At 40.9% G+C, this 17,804-nt stretch overlaps 1 protein-coding gene across 5 annotated transcripts in view; it reads right to left on the reverse strand.

The window, feature by feature from the left end:
• ERN1 (endoplasmic reticulum to nucleus signaling 1) overlaps positions 1 to 17,804 on the reverse strand; it is a 41,789-nt gene that overhangs the window by 12,941 nt on the left and 11,044 nt on the right. For 2 of the 5 annotated variants that reach the window (XM_039562353.1, XM_039562352.1), the window contains exons 3-17: positions 10,950 to 10,983; positions 9,931 to 10,003; positions 9,099 to 9,171; positions 7,856 to 7,978; positions 7,149 to 7,250; positions 6,466 to 6,727; positions 5,781 to 5,859; positions 4,902 to 5,064; positions 3,974 to 4,092; positions 3,466 to 3,648; positions 2,638 to 2,893; positions 1,803 to 1,893; positions 1,284 to 1,473; positions 684 to 783; positions 32 to 231 (exon numbers count right to left, since the gene is read on the reverse strand). In XM_039562353.1, coding sequence (XP_039418287.1) covers positions 32 to 231; positions 684 to 783; positions 1,284 to 1,473; positions 1,803 to 1,893; positions 2,638 to 2,893; positions 3,466 to 3,648; positions 3,974 to 4,092; positions 4,902 to 5,064; positions 5,781 to 5,859; positions 6,466 to 6,727; positions 7,149 to 7,250; positions 7,856 to 7,978; positions 9,099 to 9,171; positions 9,931 to 10,003; positions 10,950 to 10,983 — 2,048 coding nt within the window. Of the gene's footprint in view, positions 1 to 31; positions 232 to 683; positions 784 to 1,283; positions 1,474 to 1,802; positions 1,894 to 2,637; positions 2,894 to 3,465; positions 3,649 to 3,973; positions 4,093 to 4,901; positions 5,065 to 5,780; positions 5,860 to 6,465; positions 6,728 to 7,148; positions 7,270 to 7,855; positions 7,979 to 9,098; positions 9,172 to 9,930; positions 10,004 to 10,949; positions 10,984 to 17,804 lie in introns of those variants that run through there. The other 3 variants (XM_019290674.3, XM_019290675.1, XM_010407400.2) reach the window with 3 other exon arrangements.

Here is a 17,804-nt window from a genome sequence, read left to right on the forward strand (position 1 = left end):
CGTGGGCAGCCTGGGAAGGGCGAGGACTTACAGGGTTCTCTTTACAGTCTTCACTCAGCATCTCTGGGGCAATCCAGCCTTCGGTGCCCGGCACACCCGAGCGGCGGCTGAAGCTGTGCCTGCCCACGGCCAGCTTCTTGCACAGCCCGAAGTCTGAAATCATGGCTTTGACTTTCCCGTGAGCGTTGGGCATCGAGATGAGGATGTTGTGGGGCTTCAGGTCCCTGTGAACTGTTACAAACATCCACTCATCCACTCAGGCACTCCCAACAATCTTTGTAAATTTTTAAATGAACCTTTCACAAGGCTGAACCACCATTCATTAAACCAAAGTCATAACTTCCAATGATTGTTGTTGGTAGAGGCTCATTTTTTTATTCCATCATGTTTTATATTACTCCTATCTAAAAACTTCAGCACCCTGTACCAACAGTAAGGACTTGCTTTAGTACTCTGGGGCTGCAGAATGTTGCAGGGACAAGGCCAATGTCAAATCATAAAACCATGGAATGGTTTGGGTTCAAAGGGACCTTAAAGACCGTCTCATTCCAACTCCCCTGCCATAGGCATGGACACCTTACAAGAGGCCATGTGAACAGACCAGTACCAGGCCAGTGTCTCTTCTTTTTCCAATTAAGAAGATGTAGTCCTCCCTCCAGTCCTGAAAGGAGAGGCATTCTTACCAATACTCAGGGAGTGCAGGTAAGCCAGCCCAGATGTCGTCTGCTGCAGGAGAGTGATGGGTTGTAAGCCATGGTGGCTGAAGGCCTTCTGCTCAACATACTGCAACAGAGAACCAGGAGAGTCAGCCACAGCACTGCTTAGAGGCTGCATAAATAATAAATCCATGCACTTCACCGTCCCAAAAAGATGAGACTGGGTAAATTGTGCTAGCTGGTAACACACAGCAAAGAGCCTTTTTTTGGCTGAAGGTGATGATCTCTGAAGTCTCATTCAGAGAGAGAATTCTGTATAGCACTGTGCTCCAGAAAGAAGAACAGAGTCTTCAAAGTCTGCATGGTAGGAGGGGGAGGATGACTAGAAGGGAGTCCTTCACAAGAAGTTAAAAATCAAAGGACAACAGCTTCTGTCCATAAATCAGTCCAGGGTTAGGGATGTCTTCCTAAAGGTTTGAAAACACCCCTGTTCTAGGATTGTGTAATTGTTACAGAGGTGGCAGTGGGAGTAAATGGAACATCTCCTGCATCAGGCACTTCAGCAACTTAAGCTCAAGGGAAGTGAAGGCCTTCCAGGAAGAAGATGTTCCCAGTTCTGTGGGTCACCTCCTGTAGGGTGGCAGCACACAGCTCAATGGCAATGTACTGGAACTGCCGGTCCCTCTCCGTGCAGAAGTAGCGGATCACGTTCGGGTGCTCGTCGGACTCGCGCAGCAGCTGCACCTCCCGGTCTGCGAAGCTGAAGCACTCAGGGAGAATCCTCTTCACTGCCACATCGCGGTTATCAAATGAGCCCCTGCAGCCAGGGAGGGAAGGCACAACAACCCTTCACACTCTGGAGCCAAAGCATGTACAGAAAATGTGACAACAGAAGCCATTGTAGAGCCTAATGAAAGCAGGTACATGGAAATGTACCTGGAAACAGGTACATTTGGCCAGTAAACACTTCTTAGGGAAGTAAAGTAGTTTTTGCTAGTGAAGAAAATGCATGAAAATATTCCAGACATATGCAAAAAGTTTCATTTCTGTTCATAGTAGATGTGAGGGCTTTTATAAAAAAAATGAATTAAAGGGACCTGATACAAACACAACATTGGTCTGTTTAATGCACACATTCTCTTCTACCTGTAAACAATTGTCCCTTCAGCTCCATGTCCCAATACATCTTTAGGGTTAAACGAAATCTTGCCAACAACCACTCGGTTTGCTTCTTCATCTGAACAAGAAAAGAAAAACAAGCACTGGTTTAGGATGGGGCAAAGCAGCCTTTTAAACAGCACAGACTTTGGGGCCAGTCTGTAAAAGTCTTTTAGCTCATGTTTAAGTTTAACACACATATGATCAAAAGAAATGAGTATGTCCACATTGGTACTTACCCTGAGTAGGCAAATACCCTGTGGTGACCCAGTGACCCAACATCAAGAGTCAAAACACATTTACACACACCTCCTGACGTATGGTCTGGAAAGATTATGGCTCACAGCTGTGAGAAATGAGTGGTTCTCAGCAGCCAAATTCTTTCTAAAAGTTTATAGATGTTGAATTGAGAAATGCTGACTAACAGTTACGGAAGTGGGTTTAACAGCCATTGAAGGGGCAAATGAGTGCACAGGAAGACCAGGCAGGAAGGTTGCACTGCCTAATCCCCATTTCTTGAGTCCAGTTAATCATCTTAATACATGTTTCTATTTGAATTAGTATCTCCCTAGAATGGCTACAAGTGACAGGAACATGCTGCCCTGGAAAGCACAAGCCTTCAGCTGGCTGTTACTGTAAAGCAACAATCCTGCTGAGGGTCAGGGCATGGAGACCTGCCTGTGGTGTGCAGGGCTCAGCCTGAATGAGGACGATGGTTCTTTTCATCTTGCTGCGCTATGAAGTATCATCAGTAATATTCTCCTGTATCATCACAAAGACTGGGGAAATAGAGACACAATAAACCACACTGGGCCAACTTTACCTCCCTCTTCTTGCTCAGTGGAGAGGCAGCTCCCAACATCAGATGTGGAGACGTTGGAATAGGCAGAGTGGTTTGATGCTCTGGGGGACAGGTTTGGGGTGCTGGCACCTGAGCTTTCCATCCGGCCATATGATGTGTCCAAGAAATCTGCGTCGGGTGGGAGGTCACTGGGAGCACCAAAGGACAGCTTCTGTTGCTGCAAGAGCTGGATCTTCTCTTCCAGCTGATGCTGCCTCTGCTGCTGCTGGTGGACACTCTGTGAGAAAGGACCTCAGTGAAGATTTGGCAGTCAGGTCATGCAAGGGAACTCTACAGCTATTGGGGAGCTACTTCTAAAAGGTGGGAGCCAAACTCTCCTGCCCTGTCCCTGCCAACCACACAGGTTGAGGAATGTTCACTCACAATTTCTATTTCATTCTGGACTTCCATTGCCAAGATGAGAAATCACATGGCTTGGTTAAAAAAGCTGTTACTAGGTTGACCAGGTGTGTTTAAACCATTGAAGGATAAATGATCCAAAACCTGACAGTGGTTCAGGTGAGGAAGAGAACAGTAAGGCCAATAATGCTAAGATCATGTCCAAAAAGAGTAATACCTACAAAACCCACAACTGGTGGGTGGTGAATGGAAAAGAAAACCTCTCCAGAGCTGGCACATATGGCCAGAGAAATCACTGTTAAGTCAAACTTGTGCCTTTTCTCCCCAGTGCACATCTGTGAAGAGGGAAAATCCCTAGAGTGTGTCATTAACTCCTGTATCATTTCTGGGCTCTACAATGTTCCTGATTCTCCCAACACTCAAAAGCACATCAAGCCAGGTCAGCATTACCATTGGGTAGGTAATGATGAAAGCCACCCAGCCCACAAGCAGGAAGGTGCTGAGGATGATTGTGGCCATGTCCTTCAGCATGGAGTCCACCGGAGTCTCTGGCCGTGGGATGGGCCGAGCAGGAGTCTCTTCAATATCCTTTGGAGCAGCTGGAGGCCCTTCTGTTGAGGAACCTTCAATGACCTGAGGCAAAGAAAGCTCTGTTAGCTCAGTATCTCTGTGGGTAATGAGGCATTTATAGCCAGCCTTTCTGCTACATCATTTTTAGTAATTTCTAAACCTACCAAAGTCTAAGTTTTGCACGTGGAGAAACAAAAGCAGCAGAAAGCCTTAATTCTGAAACAAGAAATGACACTTCCTCATACCAGTGATTCTATGTGCTAAGTACATGAACATCTGATACAAAAAATGTGAAGTAATTCCATGCAGCTTTCCTTCTGTCCTCCCCCAACTTCCACTCCTTTATATTCTTCTATTATGCAGTAAGAGAATAATTCTCATCACAAACCTCTTCAATAGTGGCTTTATCAGAGTCAGCTGGAATCACGTTTTCAGGCCTCTTCGGTAGGTTGCTTGGGAATTTCTCCAGGATCTTTGTGGGGGCAGATAATGGTGTTTCATGATGCCCTTTAAATAAAACACACTTGTTGAAACAGAAAGCTGTCCTTTTTTAGGAAAGATATCCTTGATTGCAGAATCTTTGCTGAAGAGTGAGAACATCACATAACACGATGCTAATGTATAGAACAGGAAAGAGAAAGGAGAGGGAAAATGGAGGGCAGAGGTCACTGAGAGCTGCAGAGGAACATGAACTGTCTACCTGACATACTGCAGGAGGGAGGGTATTAACAAGGAAAGGGATCATGGGAAGAGAAAGGTGGCACTTAAAAAAGCTGGAAGTTGCACACTGTCCCTGCCCTAGAGTTCCTGCCATATAAATCACTCAATTATCACCAGTCATCACTTAAAACTGAACTTCAGACAGTTCCTCATTTTTGAAGCAGAATTGTAAATGCACTGAAAAGTCAATTCCAAAATTCAGGGACTTGGGACACACAGGATAGGCTGACAATTAATAAACATTATCTTCAGCCTCTGTGTTTTAATCTGTTTACAAAATGGAGCAAACATGACTGTCTGATCCATATGATGAGAATTAAGGTAACTGCATGCACAGTAAAAAAATCCAAAAGGACCCAAATACAATATTTACTGTAAATAATAAATTACTATACCCCTCTCTGAGGGAGGGGGCAAATAAGCAATAAGTAACTTTCCACACATGGAGCACTTCACCCTGTGACGGAATAAGGCAGGAGCCTTGAGAAAACCAGAAGGCAGGTGGATATGTAACACATTAGTTTATATGCAAATGAGGATAAATTGGACACTATTACTAGAATTCAGTAATTATGGCCAGACAGGGCCTCCCACACCTATCAGCAGCCAGTCATTCCAGTAGTTGAGCTTGTGCTTTTCCTTCAGCCTGCCCGAAAATTTCACATCAGTGCTGGGCGTGATCACGCACTCGCCGTTGTCTTCAATGGTGACTCCTTCTGTTTTTGGACCTTCTAGCAAGGGAATGGCGCTGCCACGGGGCTACAGAGAGATCAGTGTTACAATTACTGTTACTGTGACCTTAGAATATTTAAATAGGCAACTAAATTAAAAAACTGGAGGTTGAAATGGATGGGCAAGCAAAGATTACTGGCAGCAAAGTCACTGTGAGCAAACACGGCCATTATACCCTTAGCAGCTGCTTCCACAACCTTGGACATTGGACCTTTTCAGGGACATGTTGCCTGGGAGATGAGATTACTCCTTTTTTTTTGTTTTCCCCTAAAGTTAAGCAGGATCTGTATTTCCTACCTGGCAGCCACAGTGAGCAAAACAGAACTATGATGCAGTTTCCTGTCTATGGGGAGTTACTTTGATGAACAAACAAGCAATTTTAACATGAACCACAAAGCACCAAAAATAGCAGTAACCTCCGGTCTGCTTCTGCTGAGCCTGCCTGGCGCAATTTCTGGGGAGCTGCACTTACTGCTTTGCAGCATTGGAAATGATTACAGAAGTATGGTCATGCCTTCTAGGGTTTGGTGTTAATTGTTTCAGGAAATACTTAATTTGCTATGCATTTCTTGATAGAAATCTGCAAAACCCTCAAGTTTCTGTAGATGTACAGTCTTCAGTGTTTTATTTTCTACTTTAATTTAATATATTTTTATGCATGATTCCATTTCAACCTTTTTTCCAAGCCCAAGACAGCACTGATCCCATAAGGGCACTTTCCCACCCAGCAGCTCCCCACTTACCACGACAGTGACTCCCTCGTGCACCATGGAGGGCGATGCGTACAAACTCGTGGAGTATTTCCCCACGTACAGGGTTGGGCTGCAGAAAAACAGTCACTGTTAGCAGCAGGCAAATGGATGTTTTACCATCTCAGCTAAAACCTGGGCAACACAACCCTTCAGAACAGTGCAGGAGCTTCCCAAATCATCAGTATTTGTATCTCGAAAAGCCTTGATCTGTAAAATTATTTGAAGTACTGCTGTACTATGAAGCCTTTTTTTTTAAATTATGAAAGCACTGTCAGTTCATTATTCACAGCATTGTTGCTCATTTGATATAATTCATGTTCTATTTCTGCATTTTTCAAAAACTGGCATTTGCAAAAATGCTGTGCACCATTTTTATAGTGTGAAAGGCTTCACATTAGGAAAACCAATTTAATTCCACATTCTGAGAAACTATTCAACACAGAACATCTGATAAACTTAGGAATACACACTTCCTACGTTTATAAGTTTTTTGGTTTGGTCTCTGACTTTACACACTGAAAGATCAAATACTATATAAAAGAACACCTGGAGAGCTAGAACTGCTTTTATGCATTCTTTTCACCATGTTGCAACTTGTAGCACAACCCTTAACTGTTTTGCTTAATGACAAAGCTCTGTCAAATGGACAGTGAGAACAGCAGAATCTCAAACTCACGTCAGTTTGTTCTTGGTCTCTGTTTCCTTTGGGAAGGGATATTTCCACTTGGTGATGTGTCCAACCTCCCCAGACATGAAGGTCAGGTAGCGCAGGGTCTCAATGCCCACGTTAGTGTGCAGGACTTTCCTCAGCCCCTCTCGCTGCCAAATGTAAAAGGCCACCACAGGGGACGCGTAATTCTGGATCCACAGCACGTTGCCGGACTCACTGTCCACAGTCACCACCAGCCCGTCCCCATTGGACACGAAGTGGGACATTTCTGCAATGCATGGATGTGTGGAGATTACCTGCATTCTGCAGCTTTAATCATGCACAGGAACAGTTCTGCCTGCAGTCACCATCACACCTTTCCCTGCACAGCAGCTGAGCAGCAAAGCCGTGGCTAGAACTGGGCTGATACAAGTCCAGCTGCCATTCAAGAGTGTTGCAATCAGGTTGCACACCACAGTTCAGGTTTGCTGCCTCTCCTGCCATTTCTCACTGATTTTAAGGAATCACACCTTCAAGAGCTGCACCCTCCTGGATTCAATTTACCTGAAGCTACCTAACAGGCTTTAGATATTGCAGTATGTGATGGATAAAAATGGGCAGAAGTACATGCACTGCACAAAAAAAATCAGAATATTTTTGCCTATATACAAAACCCCACTGCAGGAGGGAGACAGCAATTAAATTCTTACTGTATTTTATGTCTTCATCAGGCAAAGTAGCTGCATAATCAAAATAGGTGGCATTCCATCGCAGCTCCTTCTTTTTGGTGTCATACATTGTGATCGTGTACTCTGTTAAAAAACATACAGTCTGTGAAGCAAAAAAACCTATGAGAGAATAGAATCAATCTTCTCAAATCTGAGACACTCCTCAAACACTACACACCACTCACTGCTGTCAGCATTTCATTTTCCCAACACTATCCCACTTAAGGAACACATTAATAGAGAGGTTAAAGAACAAGTCTGTGACACTTATTCCTGCTTATAGTCAGCACCTCCATGGTGTTGGTCTAACTTTACCAGTTATATAGCACACTACACTTGTGATGTCAGTGGATCTGCTCTATTTTCATCTTCTTTAAACAGTTTTTTAAAAGCTGTATGTTACAGAGCAAACAGTTCTCAGCTGCTACTGGAATACACCATTAATTACAATACAGATGCCACTTAGTCAACAAGAAGAATAATGGACCTACTGCCAAAGTTTAAAAACCAGTATCTTTCTGCTGCTACAGTTAATAATTCTTCTATGTACAGTCTAAAATTGTAATTTACAGAAGTTTTTCTAAGAAATAAACTTGAAAACCTGAACTGACCACGGGGTCATTTGTTATAAGCCTAAACTTTAAAAAACAGAATTTTATTTTAAACTACAGGAAAAAAAAGCATATGACCTGTTCTCCCAAGATACAGGAGGGATGTTGACGGGCAAAGACTTTCTGCAAAAGAGGAAGTCAAGGTCTGCTGTTTCTCCCCAGTCATGAGGTCAACCACATACCAAATATCCTGCTTTTTACCTGAAATCATAATTTAAGCTACATTACCATTCAGTTGGAAAAACTGCACTTTCATTCAGCTTTTCAGTCTTCTTTTTTCTTTAGTAGACTCATGGACTTAGCACAAATAAAGCATTTTTAATAAAACAGTTTTTCACAGTCAGGCTTAGTTTCATTTAGCACTACTGGCCAATCCCAAATACTTGCACTACTGACCACAAACCCCAAACCCAAATACAGTATTTAGAACGGTAAGTACTATTGGCTGAATGATTTTTTCACATATAAAATCTAATAGTGCTCTGAGTGCAGCAGATCCTGTGAGCTCTAAGACTCAGCTCTCAGGAGACTTGAAGTGCTCATGGTGAATGACAGGAGGTGGGGGGAAAAAAAGTGAGGGTCTACACCTATCAAATTGCTTAAGGATTGTAATCCAAACATCCCATTCAAGACTTTGTGAGCCATGACCTTAAGAATTTCTTTGAAGTTAGTACAGGTATGTCATGTTTAGAAGCTTCAAATAAACATTTTTTTCTCATTTACTGGCAAGACATGAAGTGGAGAACCAGGAGTATTGGCCCTTCAGGAGATTTAAAAAATCCCAACACTAAGCTCACTCTAATCTTCACATATTTTACTGTTGTGATAAGTAACACTCCTTTTCTCCTCCCAAACCCATCTGCAATTAGAATGAGTCAGGACAGTGAGCCACAAATTTATTATTTGTATTATAAATGAACTGACTGTACCTCAGACAATGGAAGATGTGTAACTGTGGTGCAATGGGATTTCTAATTTTATCCTAATTATCAGGCAGTCAATAACATTTATAATCATAAGAAGATTTTAAGTAGAAATCACATTTTGTTGAGAGACTGCATCTCAAGAAACCAAAAAACCCCATACAGGCATTCCACTGCTTAGAAAAGGAATTTTCTCCTTCAGGAAAAACAATTGGTATTTAATCACCACACAGTAACTGCATTCTATATTAATCAGATTTTCTGTCATTGGAAAGATTTACAAAAAACCATAATTAATACCCAAAATAAGGCCTATTTCCTTCAGTCTGTCTGGGAGTCTCCACATTTTGTAGCTGCTGAACATCTTACAATCTAAAAGAGAGAAAATTTGAGCTCACCCATGTACAGGATCCCATCAGAACTGCGGCAAGGAGATGCCTGCACCAGCTCTGGGATAGTAAATGGAAGTTTCTAGGGGAAAAACAAACAATAAAAGCTCATCCATATTGATGTGATAGTCTTCACATCTGTTCACAGAAAAGGGTGACAGGTTTTTTTATTGGTTATTTCTATTACTCTATAAATAATATAAATTCTATAATATTTCTATTATTCTATATTCTATAAAACCTGGGAATTCAGCCAGAGTAAATACTAAAATATTTACCAATACTGAAGTTCTTAAGGGAAATCATAGCAGCTGCCAGAGGAAAAAAATCTTGTAGAAAGCCAAACATTTTATTTGAGTATCGCCATGAAGTTTAAAAATGAAAGTCAAGCATTAGACAGTAGCTGTGGCCTACATGACTAATCTGAAAGGTTCAGCATTTTTGCTTACTAAATCCTATAAAGACACCTTCTAAAGGGGTTAGCACAGAGCATGTATTAATCCTGCTTCTGAGAGATGGTTTTAGAAATGCAAGTATTTGGGTGGGAGTGACACATCTGATTGGTGTTATTTCGGGTACACCTTTCCCATCAAATCACATAGAGATTATTCAGTATTTGGATAACAAAACACAAATTTTATTTGTAATTATCATTACTTTAGCAAGTTACAGAAAAGTCATACAAGGAGACAAGATATGGTGTTGATATTTTCAAGCAGAAATCACTTCCTGACAATCACAAGGTGGCAACATTCTGCTCTAAAAAAATATGTTTTCCTTCTGCAAAGGCATGAGGCTGATCAGGGCACTTTTTGGGAGAGAATTTAAAAAATATACTTACAGTCAAGCCTTCACTGTTCTTGCCACCAAGTGTGTACAAACTGCCATCATTTGGGTCTGGAAGAAATGCTGGCCTACAATTTACGCAGCAATTATAAATGACAAAAAATGTACTGTGCTTCTCAGAGAACAGGAAAGAAACTGTGGTTAGCACTGGCTTTACAGAGAACTTCATCTGACTAAATTTTTTGAAGTTTCATTTATTAACTGTGAAAACTAAAAAATATAAGGAAGTTTCAGAACTGATAAAACTTAAGACCACTAACATATTTGAATACTCAAAGATCCAAATGTGGCAGGCAATGACTCAGATGAAAGCTTTTAAACTAAACCTACAAGCTCTTAAAATGACACAGAATTAGAACAAAACGAAACAAATAAACAAAACCAGAGAGCATAAGGAAGGCAAGAAACAATAAAAGAGTTGCCAAAAGTAAATTTGAGAGGTAAAGAGATCCCTTCACCCAAGCTACACAAAGACCCCCAAACAAACTCAAACTAATGTCTATGATTCTATGATCAAAAAAAGAAAGGATGTCACCACTGACTTCAAAGGCAAAGTTAAAGCCCCAAATTTTCTAGCTAAATGTGAGGTGGCTGCAGGGACCAATCTGAAGTTACAGCTCAAGGGTGTCATTTGCAGGTTCTGGTTGCGGTGGTGAAGGTTGGAGTTTCCTGTGTTTCACTGTTTTTAGTCTCTGTTTGAGGGGAGTAAGTACAGAACCCAGAATCAGTCCTGGCTCTGTCACTTCACACCTGTCACTCGTGGCACCATTCACAGCCCTGATGTCCAAACCCAGCAAGGGCTCCAGAGAACAGGCTACAGACAGGGTATTTTTCTTAGCTATTATATGTAGCTATTTCTGTCCCTCTATCTGTTCCCCAAACCACCTTAAATTGCCTCCTGTAAAGTGTGCAGTCTGTCTAGAACACAGATGGGTTTGGCTCAAATTAAACCAAATTTCAAGATGTCAAAGAAAATCGAACAAACCATAAATGAGATAAAGGAAACAGACTTACTCTTCCACATGGATTGGCACCTGGAGGACAGGATCTGCACACACAGAGAAAAAAGATGCCAAAATATTGGCAATTAAATCCCTTGAACTCACAAGATACTATTAAAAAATGCCCTAGGGTATATTACCATGTCCCGCAGCCATAGGGAGGAGGAGAGAAGATCCTGCAGGCAGGAATTGTGCAGAAAGATTGATTTATTTAATTATTTTACAAACTCTTTTATAGACTTTTTTCTTCATAGTCTAATTGGACAAAGGATCAGCCACCCCTTGGGGTGATTGGCTAAAATCCTAAAACATCCATTGTCAAAATATTTTTCTACTATACTATAAACAAGACTTTTCAAGGCTGCAGGTGTTTCATTGTTCACAGAACTCTGCTACTATCTCTGTGAGAGAGAAGCGTCTCTCACGGACTTAGAAAATAGCAAGAAAATCCTTGCTAGCAGCATTTTTGTATCCACAAGATACAGGCTTAAGTCAGGCCTGCAACATCTCACTCCTTTTAGAAAGGCTGATGCACAGATTGAAAATGAACTGTCAGCAGCCTCCTCTTGTTCCTGGAACTTGGTTCATAAAATGGGAAACTACAAAGCACCTGAGAAAGTCTTGTGAAGTTCTTTGCTCGGTTTTACCAACACTAAATACCTCAAAATTACTAAGACCTTACAAAATCCTGAATCATGGGATTTTCACTCCTGATGCCAATGCCACAGAAGCATCCTGATTTATAGGACATAGTCTACAATTTCCAAGACAAACGTGCTTATTAATGGGTATATTGGCAGAAAATACCTCAGAAGCCAAGAGGATGCAATCCTCCAAGTATCTCCACTTCTACAGGGAAAATCAAACTACACTGGAATGAGTCTGAGTAAGAGGATGAACCATGACCAAGCAAACATTGTTTTTTCACCTCTTCTGTCTCTGTGCATACATCATGATGCAACAGGAAGGAAATAAGAACAAAAACAATGATGTTTTGAGAGCCTCTGACTGGGAAACTGGCACAGATTCTGGGCAGCCTGAGTGTACTGGGATATCTGCAGAGCTAAGCAAGACAAGAACAGCAAATTCAGGGTTCAGTACACGGGGCTTACAGAATCTGTATCACTCTGCAGGGCATGGCACCACACCAACTGCTGGGTTTGATGGTAATGGCCTGCAAGGATGACCTGGTTTTACATAGATTAAAAAAGCATAACCCCCTACCCAAACAGATCTCTGGCTGCAACGCAGCTGAAAGCAGCAGCCACCCAAAGATGCACAGTTAATGCCAGAGACAGAAAGAAAGCAGGATATGAGGGATAACAGTACAGTTATCTTTATTTCATTGATTTCTTCTTAAAACAGTGAGCAGCTTTGTTCAAAACATAACTATATGTCATTTTTTTCTCTTTCAGCTTAAATAATGCTCCAGGATACATTCCCAAAGGTGTCAAAATAAACTCCATTTAATTCATTGAGAACCCAAACGCACATCAAAGGCCCTAAGAATAATTAACATTCAAACAAAGAAGCTTAGTGACTCATCTGTATCTGTCTCTACAGACCAGGCTGCTTAGTCAGACTTTTATTCCATTAACTACATCAAGCAATTCAGTTCTATCCCTTGTGTGAAGAAACTGGTTTCAGGATGTGTTGGGAGGGACCACCCACTTGTTGATTATACGTCAATTATTTCTCAGTGTTTGCTTCAAGTATTCCACAAGCTTTATAATATCTAATACAATACATGGTGACTTACATCATCAGCTCCCCATGTCTAGAGAAAAGCAAGAAAAAAGCATTTGCTGACCATCATATAAAGTGGATTGACTCCAGTTGAGCTGCTGGGTTGAACTACTAAAAGCAACCAAGTCTATGTACTCAGAGTATCCCTAAGTCTGGGTGAAATGACCCAAAAGAAGAGAGAGATATTAAAAACCAAAGACAAGAGGTTTTGTAATCACAAATGTTTCATGGGAAGGGAATGCTCAGTTTTGTGAAAGAAACAGCATAATGAATCAGAGCAAGTGACACCTGGCTCAGTTAAGTAAGACTTAATGTAAATGCTACAAGCACTGTTAAAGGCAAAAGCCAAATAAACGTTGTAAGTCCCGTGATGAACTGATTACACAGAGAGTGTCTCACTTGGTAAGAAAATAAACTCTCACCTGTGGTGACAGCGACTCTCACCTGTGAGGCAACAGCAGCTTCGCCACAGCACTGGGGCAACTCTGTCCTATCCCTAAAAATCTCCTCCAATGATCATTAGGAGTAACAAAGCTGCACAACTTGTTTTTGAAGTGACAATTGTCTGTATATTTATTGTTCAAGTACAACAATGCAGATTTTCTATAAAATCACTTTCTAGTCAACCTGGGCAAGACGTAAGACTAACATAAATAGTTTCTTGTCAGAATAATCTTCAGAAACTTTTAATTTTAATAAAAGGACTGTTTCTTCTCTGAATTAAATGGTGAAGTTGTTATATGAAATAATAGTATAAAACTTCTACTGTGTGAATCAATCTCCAACTTTTCTAACTGCACTGTTACTGACAGGACACATCAGCAGAACAAGGAGTGTGATTGCCTCAAACACCTCAGTATTTCAGGGATTTTTTCAAACAACGATCAGGAAAACATGAACAATTACAGGAAATTTCAAAGGTAGATTATATCTTCTAGCAACTGATCCTGGTTTCTCCATGACATTTGCAGGAGAGTCTGGTTAGTAATGCTTTCCTATAGCTCCCTCTCTGCCCTGAAAATACGGTGGAGAATAGTAATATGGCAAAGCATTTTTGGGCTAATAGCTTGTTTTCACTTAATTTTCTAAGACTGGGCAATCTATTTTTATCAACCAAAATAAAGTGCTCCACTCTGCTCCAGTTATCTCAAAGATCTGAGATTTTTTGCATGGTTTTATTGCCAACATAGTACCACAATAGCGAAAGGACAACACATGTATCTATGAGCAATAATTACTCACATTCAGCTTTTACCCCTAAGCTTGTATTTCTGAAAGCTGTTGGGAAAATGTCACTTATAACAATTTCCAGTGTCATCAATAAATGTCTCCTACACTTTAATAAACAATGCCAGAAGTCCCATGAATGTCTATGTTTTGCAGTGTTTTTCTGAAGCACTCCTGCGTATCAGATGACATGAATTAGTCTTATGGCAAATCCCAAGCTGTTCAGTGTGTACAGAAGCATCATTCTCATGAAAGTCCTTGAACTTCTCTTTAGTACCCTGTCTTCAACATCATGTGCTTCATCAGAAGTGAAAAAGATCCTGCTTTTACTTGATTTCTTAGTAACTGAAACTCGATTTATGAGCAAAGATAAGAAAGTGGTAGATGGAACAGATTAAGAAGTTATGACAAAGCAGTAGAAATTTTTTTAGTACTTAGTGGCACATGAACCAAAACACTGATTATTCTGATGGCTTCCTGCACATTGAAGTGTTGTGAATGAATTGTTAGAAAGCATTTATGGATTTTTGATTCATTTCCACACATGAGGCTCTTCCCAAGGATGGAGGAGTTAATTTTCTAAAGTGAAAGGAGTTCTCCTCTCACTACTAGCACCATCCACGTGGAAAGACCAGCTGTGGAAAGCCATTTCTCTTCATTTTTAGTTACTGAGGTGATGTAAATTTTCTCATTTTCTTAACACTTTCATGATCTTGAACTCAGGTTGTGGCTCTGCAAAGATCCTTTGAAGACAGACAATGAACTCTTCACATTCACTTTCATGTGGTTTGGGACCTGTTCCAATCTCTATTTCAAAGTTTATTTTGAAATAAGAACACTTTTACATAAAAAGAGAACCTTAAGTTCAATTAATTGTTGCCAGGTCTTACAATAGTTTTCATATGCTTCCCTCTTGTGACTGAAGTCACCTTTTGCTCCTTAAGGGGTCTAACAGAAGAAGTTCTTGCAAAAGTCAGAGCACTGAGGCCTTCTCTCCTCTCCAGCTGCTCCCCACTCAAGTGTTGACATGCTGTGACTGGAACCACGTCACCTGCTTTCAAAATTCTCTGAACTGCACCTCCCTGTAATTAGGTAAGTCCCTCTAACAGACCTGATCTGTTCCAATACCAACAACAGTGGTCACAAACAATGAACAAAGCAGCAACTATTCTATACTAGAACGAAAGCTTGACAGAGATAATGTGATAAAACTGTGATAAAAATACATCTCTCTCTCCCTCAAGCTTCCATTCCATGTACCAGGGAAAAGCCAAATTCTTGCAAACTCCTACAGAAAGCTTTTTCCACTTTCTAGACTATGAAAACAGACGTCAGAACAACTCTGGAGCATAGTGGGGGTACGTTAGGAAGCAGGACACCATCCTGTAAATATCTCCAGTGCTGGAGAGAAGATTGAGTTTTCTATAGGTATTTCCATGGGTTTCCATTTGTTTTTCCTACAGCCTCCACTAAGACAGACTATGTTACTGATTCCTACATTAAAAACCTACAAGTCAGTACACACCAGCTTCTGCTTTCTGAACTGGTAACCCAGCCTCTGTTAGCAAAAAATTTGTAAAATAACTTTAAGGGAAAAAAAAAATTAAAGGGAGATTGATTCTGCATCACAAAGATTTATTCTAGAACTCCAAGAGTTTATTCACAAGTACAGCAGTTATTAGAAACCTGTTAACATAGTGTCTGTCCAGTAATTTGGTAAATTATTTGACTCTGTTACACTTCCCCAAAATTAACATCTTGACCTGGCAGCAGGCAGATGTCTCAACCCAGTTTTGGTTGCATCATGGCCAGAATACATTTGTGAGTGGGCAGAAGTATATGACATGTTTTGGATGGTTCTGACCCACACTTTGCATACATATATGGAAAAATGCCTTTTGAAACTGTAATCATATGCTAAATATAATGCATTTGACTTTTCTCCACATTTCACAAATACTTAATAAGATAAATTTGCCCTTTGACCAAAATCTGAGTATTTTTTAATGTACAAGATAAAGTTGCATGTTTTCATCACTGTAATGTGCCCTTAGAGCCAATGACTGAAAAGGAGAAGTGGGAGACTGAAACTGTGAATAAGTCACTGCCCCACTGGAATGAGCTGGAAAAACGGTTTCCTGCCCTGAGGCCCTACCACAAGGTTTGGGCTAACGGGCCAGTTTAAACCCATGTCATCCTCATCTGCTGCTGCAGGGACAGCAAATGAAGCTAGAGACACAAACTGTGCTCTGGAATTTGCTGAAAACAATACTGTTCTACAATTGTTTTGTTTTGACAATCCTTATTAATTTACAACTATGCACAAAGATATTCTTTCTTGCCTGGGAAAAACCACTAAAGCAGGACCTACAGACCTCAGATTTGCCCTTTAAAATCTGTATATTGGATCCCATAAATAGATACAGTCTTTGTATCTTTGTCTTATCATGAGAGCCCACTGAAGTCTACAGGTTATGAGTAAGGTGTTGGAAATCAAAACCTTTTAAATTGATTGTGGGCCATCATTTTTTGACTGCTACAGAGAACTGAAGATCATAACAAAATTTCTACTGGCTGTAAATGAGGATCCAAATCTGCACATATTAAATGTTCTTCTGCAAAAATACTTTGAATTAGTTCTTAAGAGAAAGCTTTTAAGGAGCTGGTGAGTGAAAAAAAAAAAGAGATCCCTTTGAACAGTACAACAGGACAGAGGGAAGAACAGAGGAACATCCTGTCCAAGAGTAGAGTTTGAAACACTGCAGCCTTAGCATCTCAAATTCAATATTGTGTTCAATAAACCAAGCTCTTGAGTTAACAGAGACATACAAGGTGAGTTTTACAAAGATGTGAGGGAACAGGACAGTCTTAAAATCACACTCTTAAAGCTCACACTAAAATCAGAACTGTGAAATAAAGTCTGACAGCAAAGAAGAAAGCTCTCCCCAGATTCTACCCTACCAACAGGTTCTCAGAACCATCTCTTTTCTCTGTCTACTTTACTTGCATGTAAACACAAATCTAAAGTGCTGCATCTCTGTACCTTTCAAAGAGGTCTGTAGGAAATGACAGAAGTTGGTTTATTTCCATCAGAAAGAAGTTTCATCCTAAGAAACCTTACTGAGGATCTCACTAAGGATCTTGCTAGTGGCAAGTGCAGAAAACGTGGGAGCCTGTCCCACTGTCACTCACGGCTGACAGCTCCTTGTATTGATCAGAGGTGGCACCAAGAGCCTCGTTCAGCCTCTGATGTGAAATGTGAGCTGCAGCCTTTTAAACGAGTGCCTTCAACACCAGGTGTTTGTGCAGGGCCACAGCACAAGCAAAGGTGTCTCTCAGAAATTACAGGGGAGGAGGAATATGGGTTTTTCTCTAAACTTTCCAACCACTGCCAGCTTTCCAAGGCCCAGGAAATGAGCAGCATCAGCTACCCGTTCACTGAAAAATCCTGAGAGCTGTCAGAGAGCAAGACCCATCGAAGCCAACAGGAAATGAAGATTTTAAGCACCCTCAACAAGTAAGGCCACAGTCTCATCAAACATAACTGCAGGGACACAGCTTATTTCTGACAGTGGAAAGTCCTATTTCTAACTGACCTATTCTTTGCCTGCTTTATGGGCAGCACAAGTATTCTGACTGCCTTTCTTGCCAGCACTCCATGAAGGCAGGAAACCCAAACATGTTATTGTGGTGATAATCATTGGCTCATTTACTCCACATACCTAAGATAAGCTTCAGTGCTAAATTAAAACAAGCCACACATGGCAAGATATTCATGTTTGTTTAAGCACTGCCTGATAATGAACATGGCCTTGTTTTTTTTTTCCCAATGAAAATAAAATGTACCTGAATTGCCCTTTGTTAAATACCTTGCTGCTCAAGTGCAGTAATAAAA

This window comes from Corvus cornix, chromosome 18 (assembly GCF_000738735.6).
Source record: "Corvus cornix cornix isolate S_Up_H32 chromosome 18, ASM73873v5, whole genome shotgun sequence".
Classification (NCBI taxonomy): Eukaryota; Metazoa; Chordata; class Aves; order Passeriformes; family Corvidae; genus Corvus; species Corvus cornix.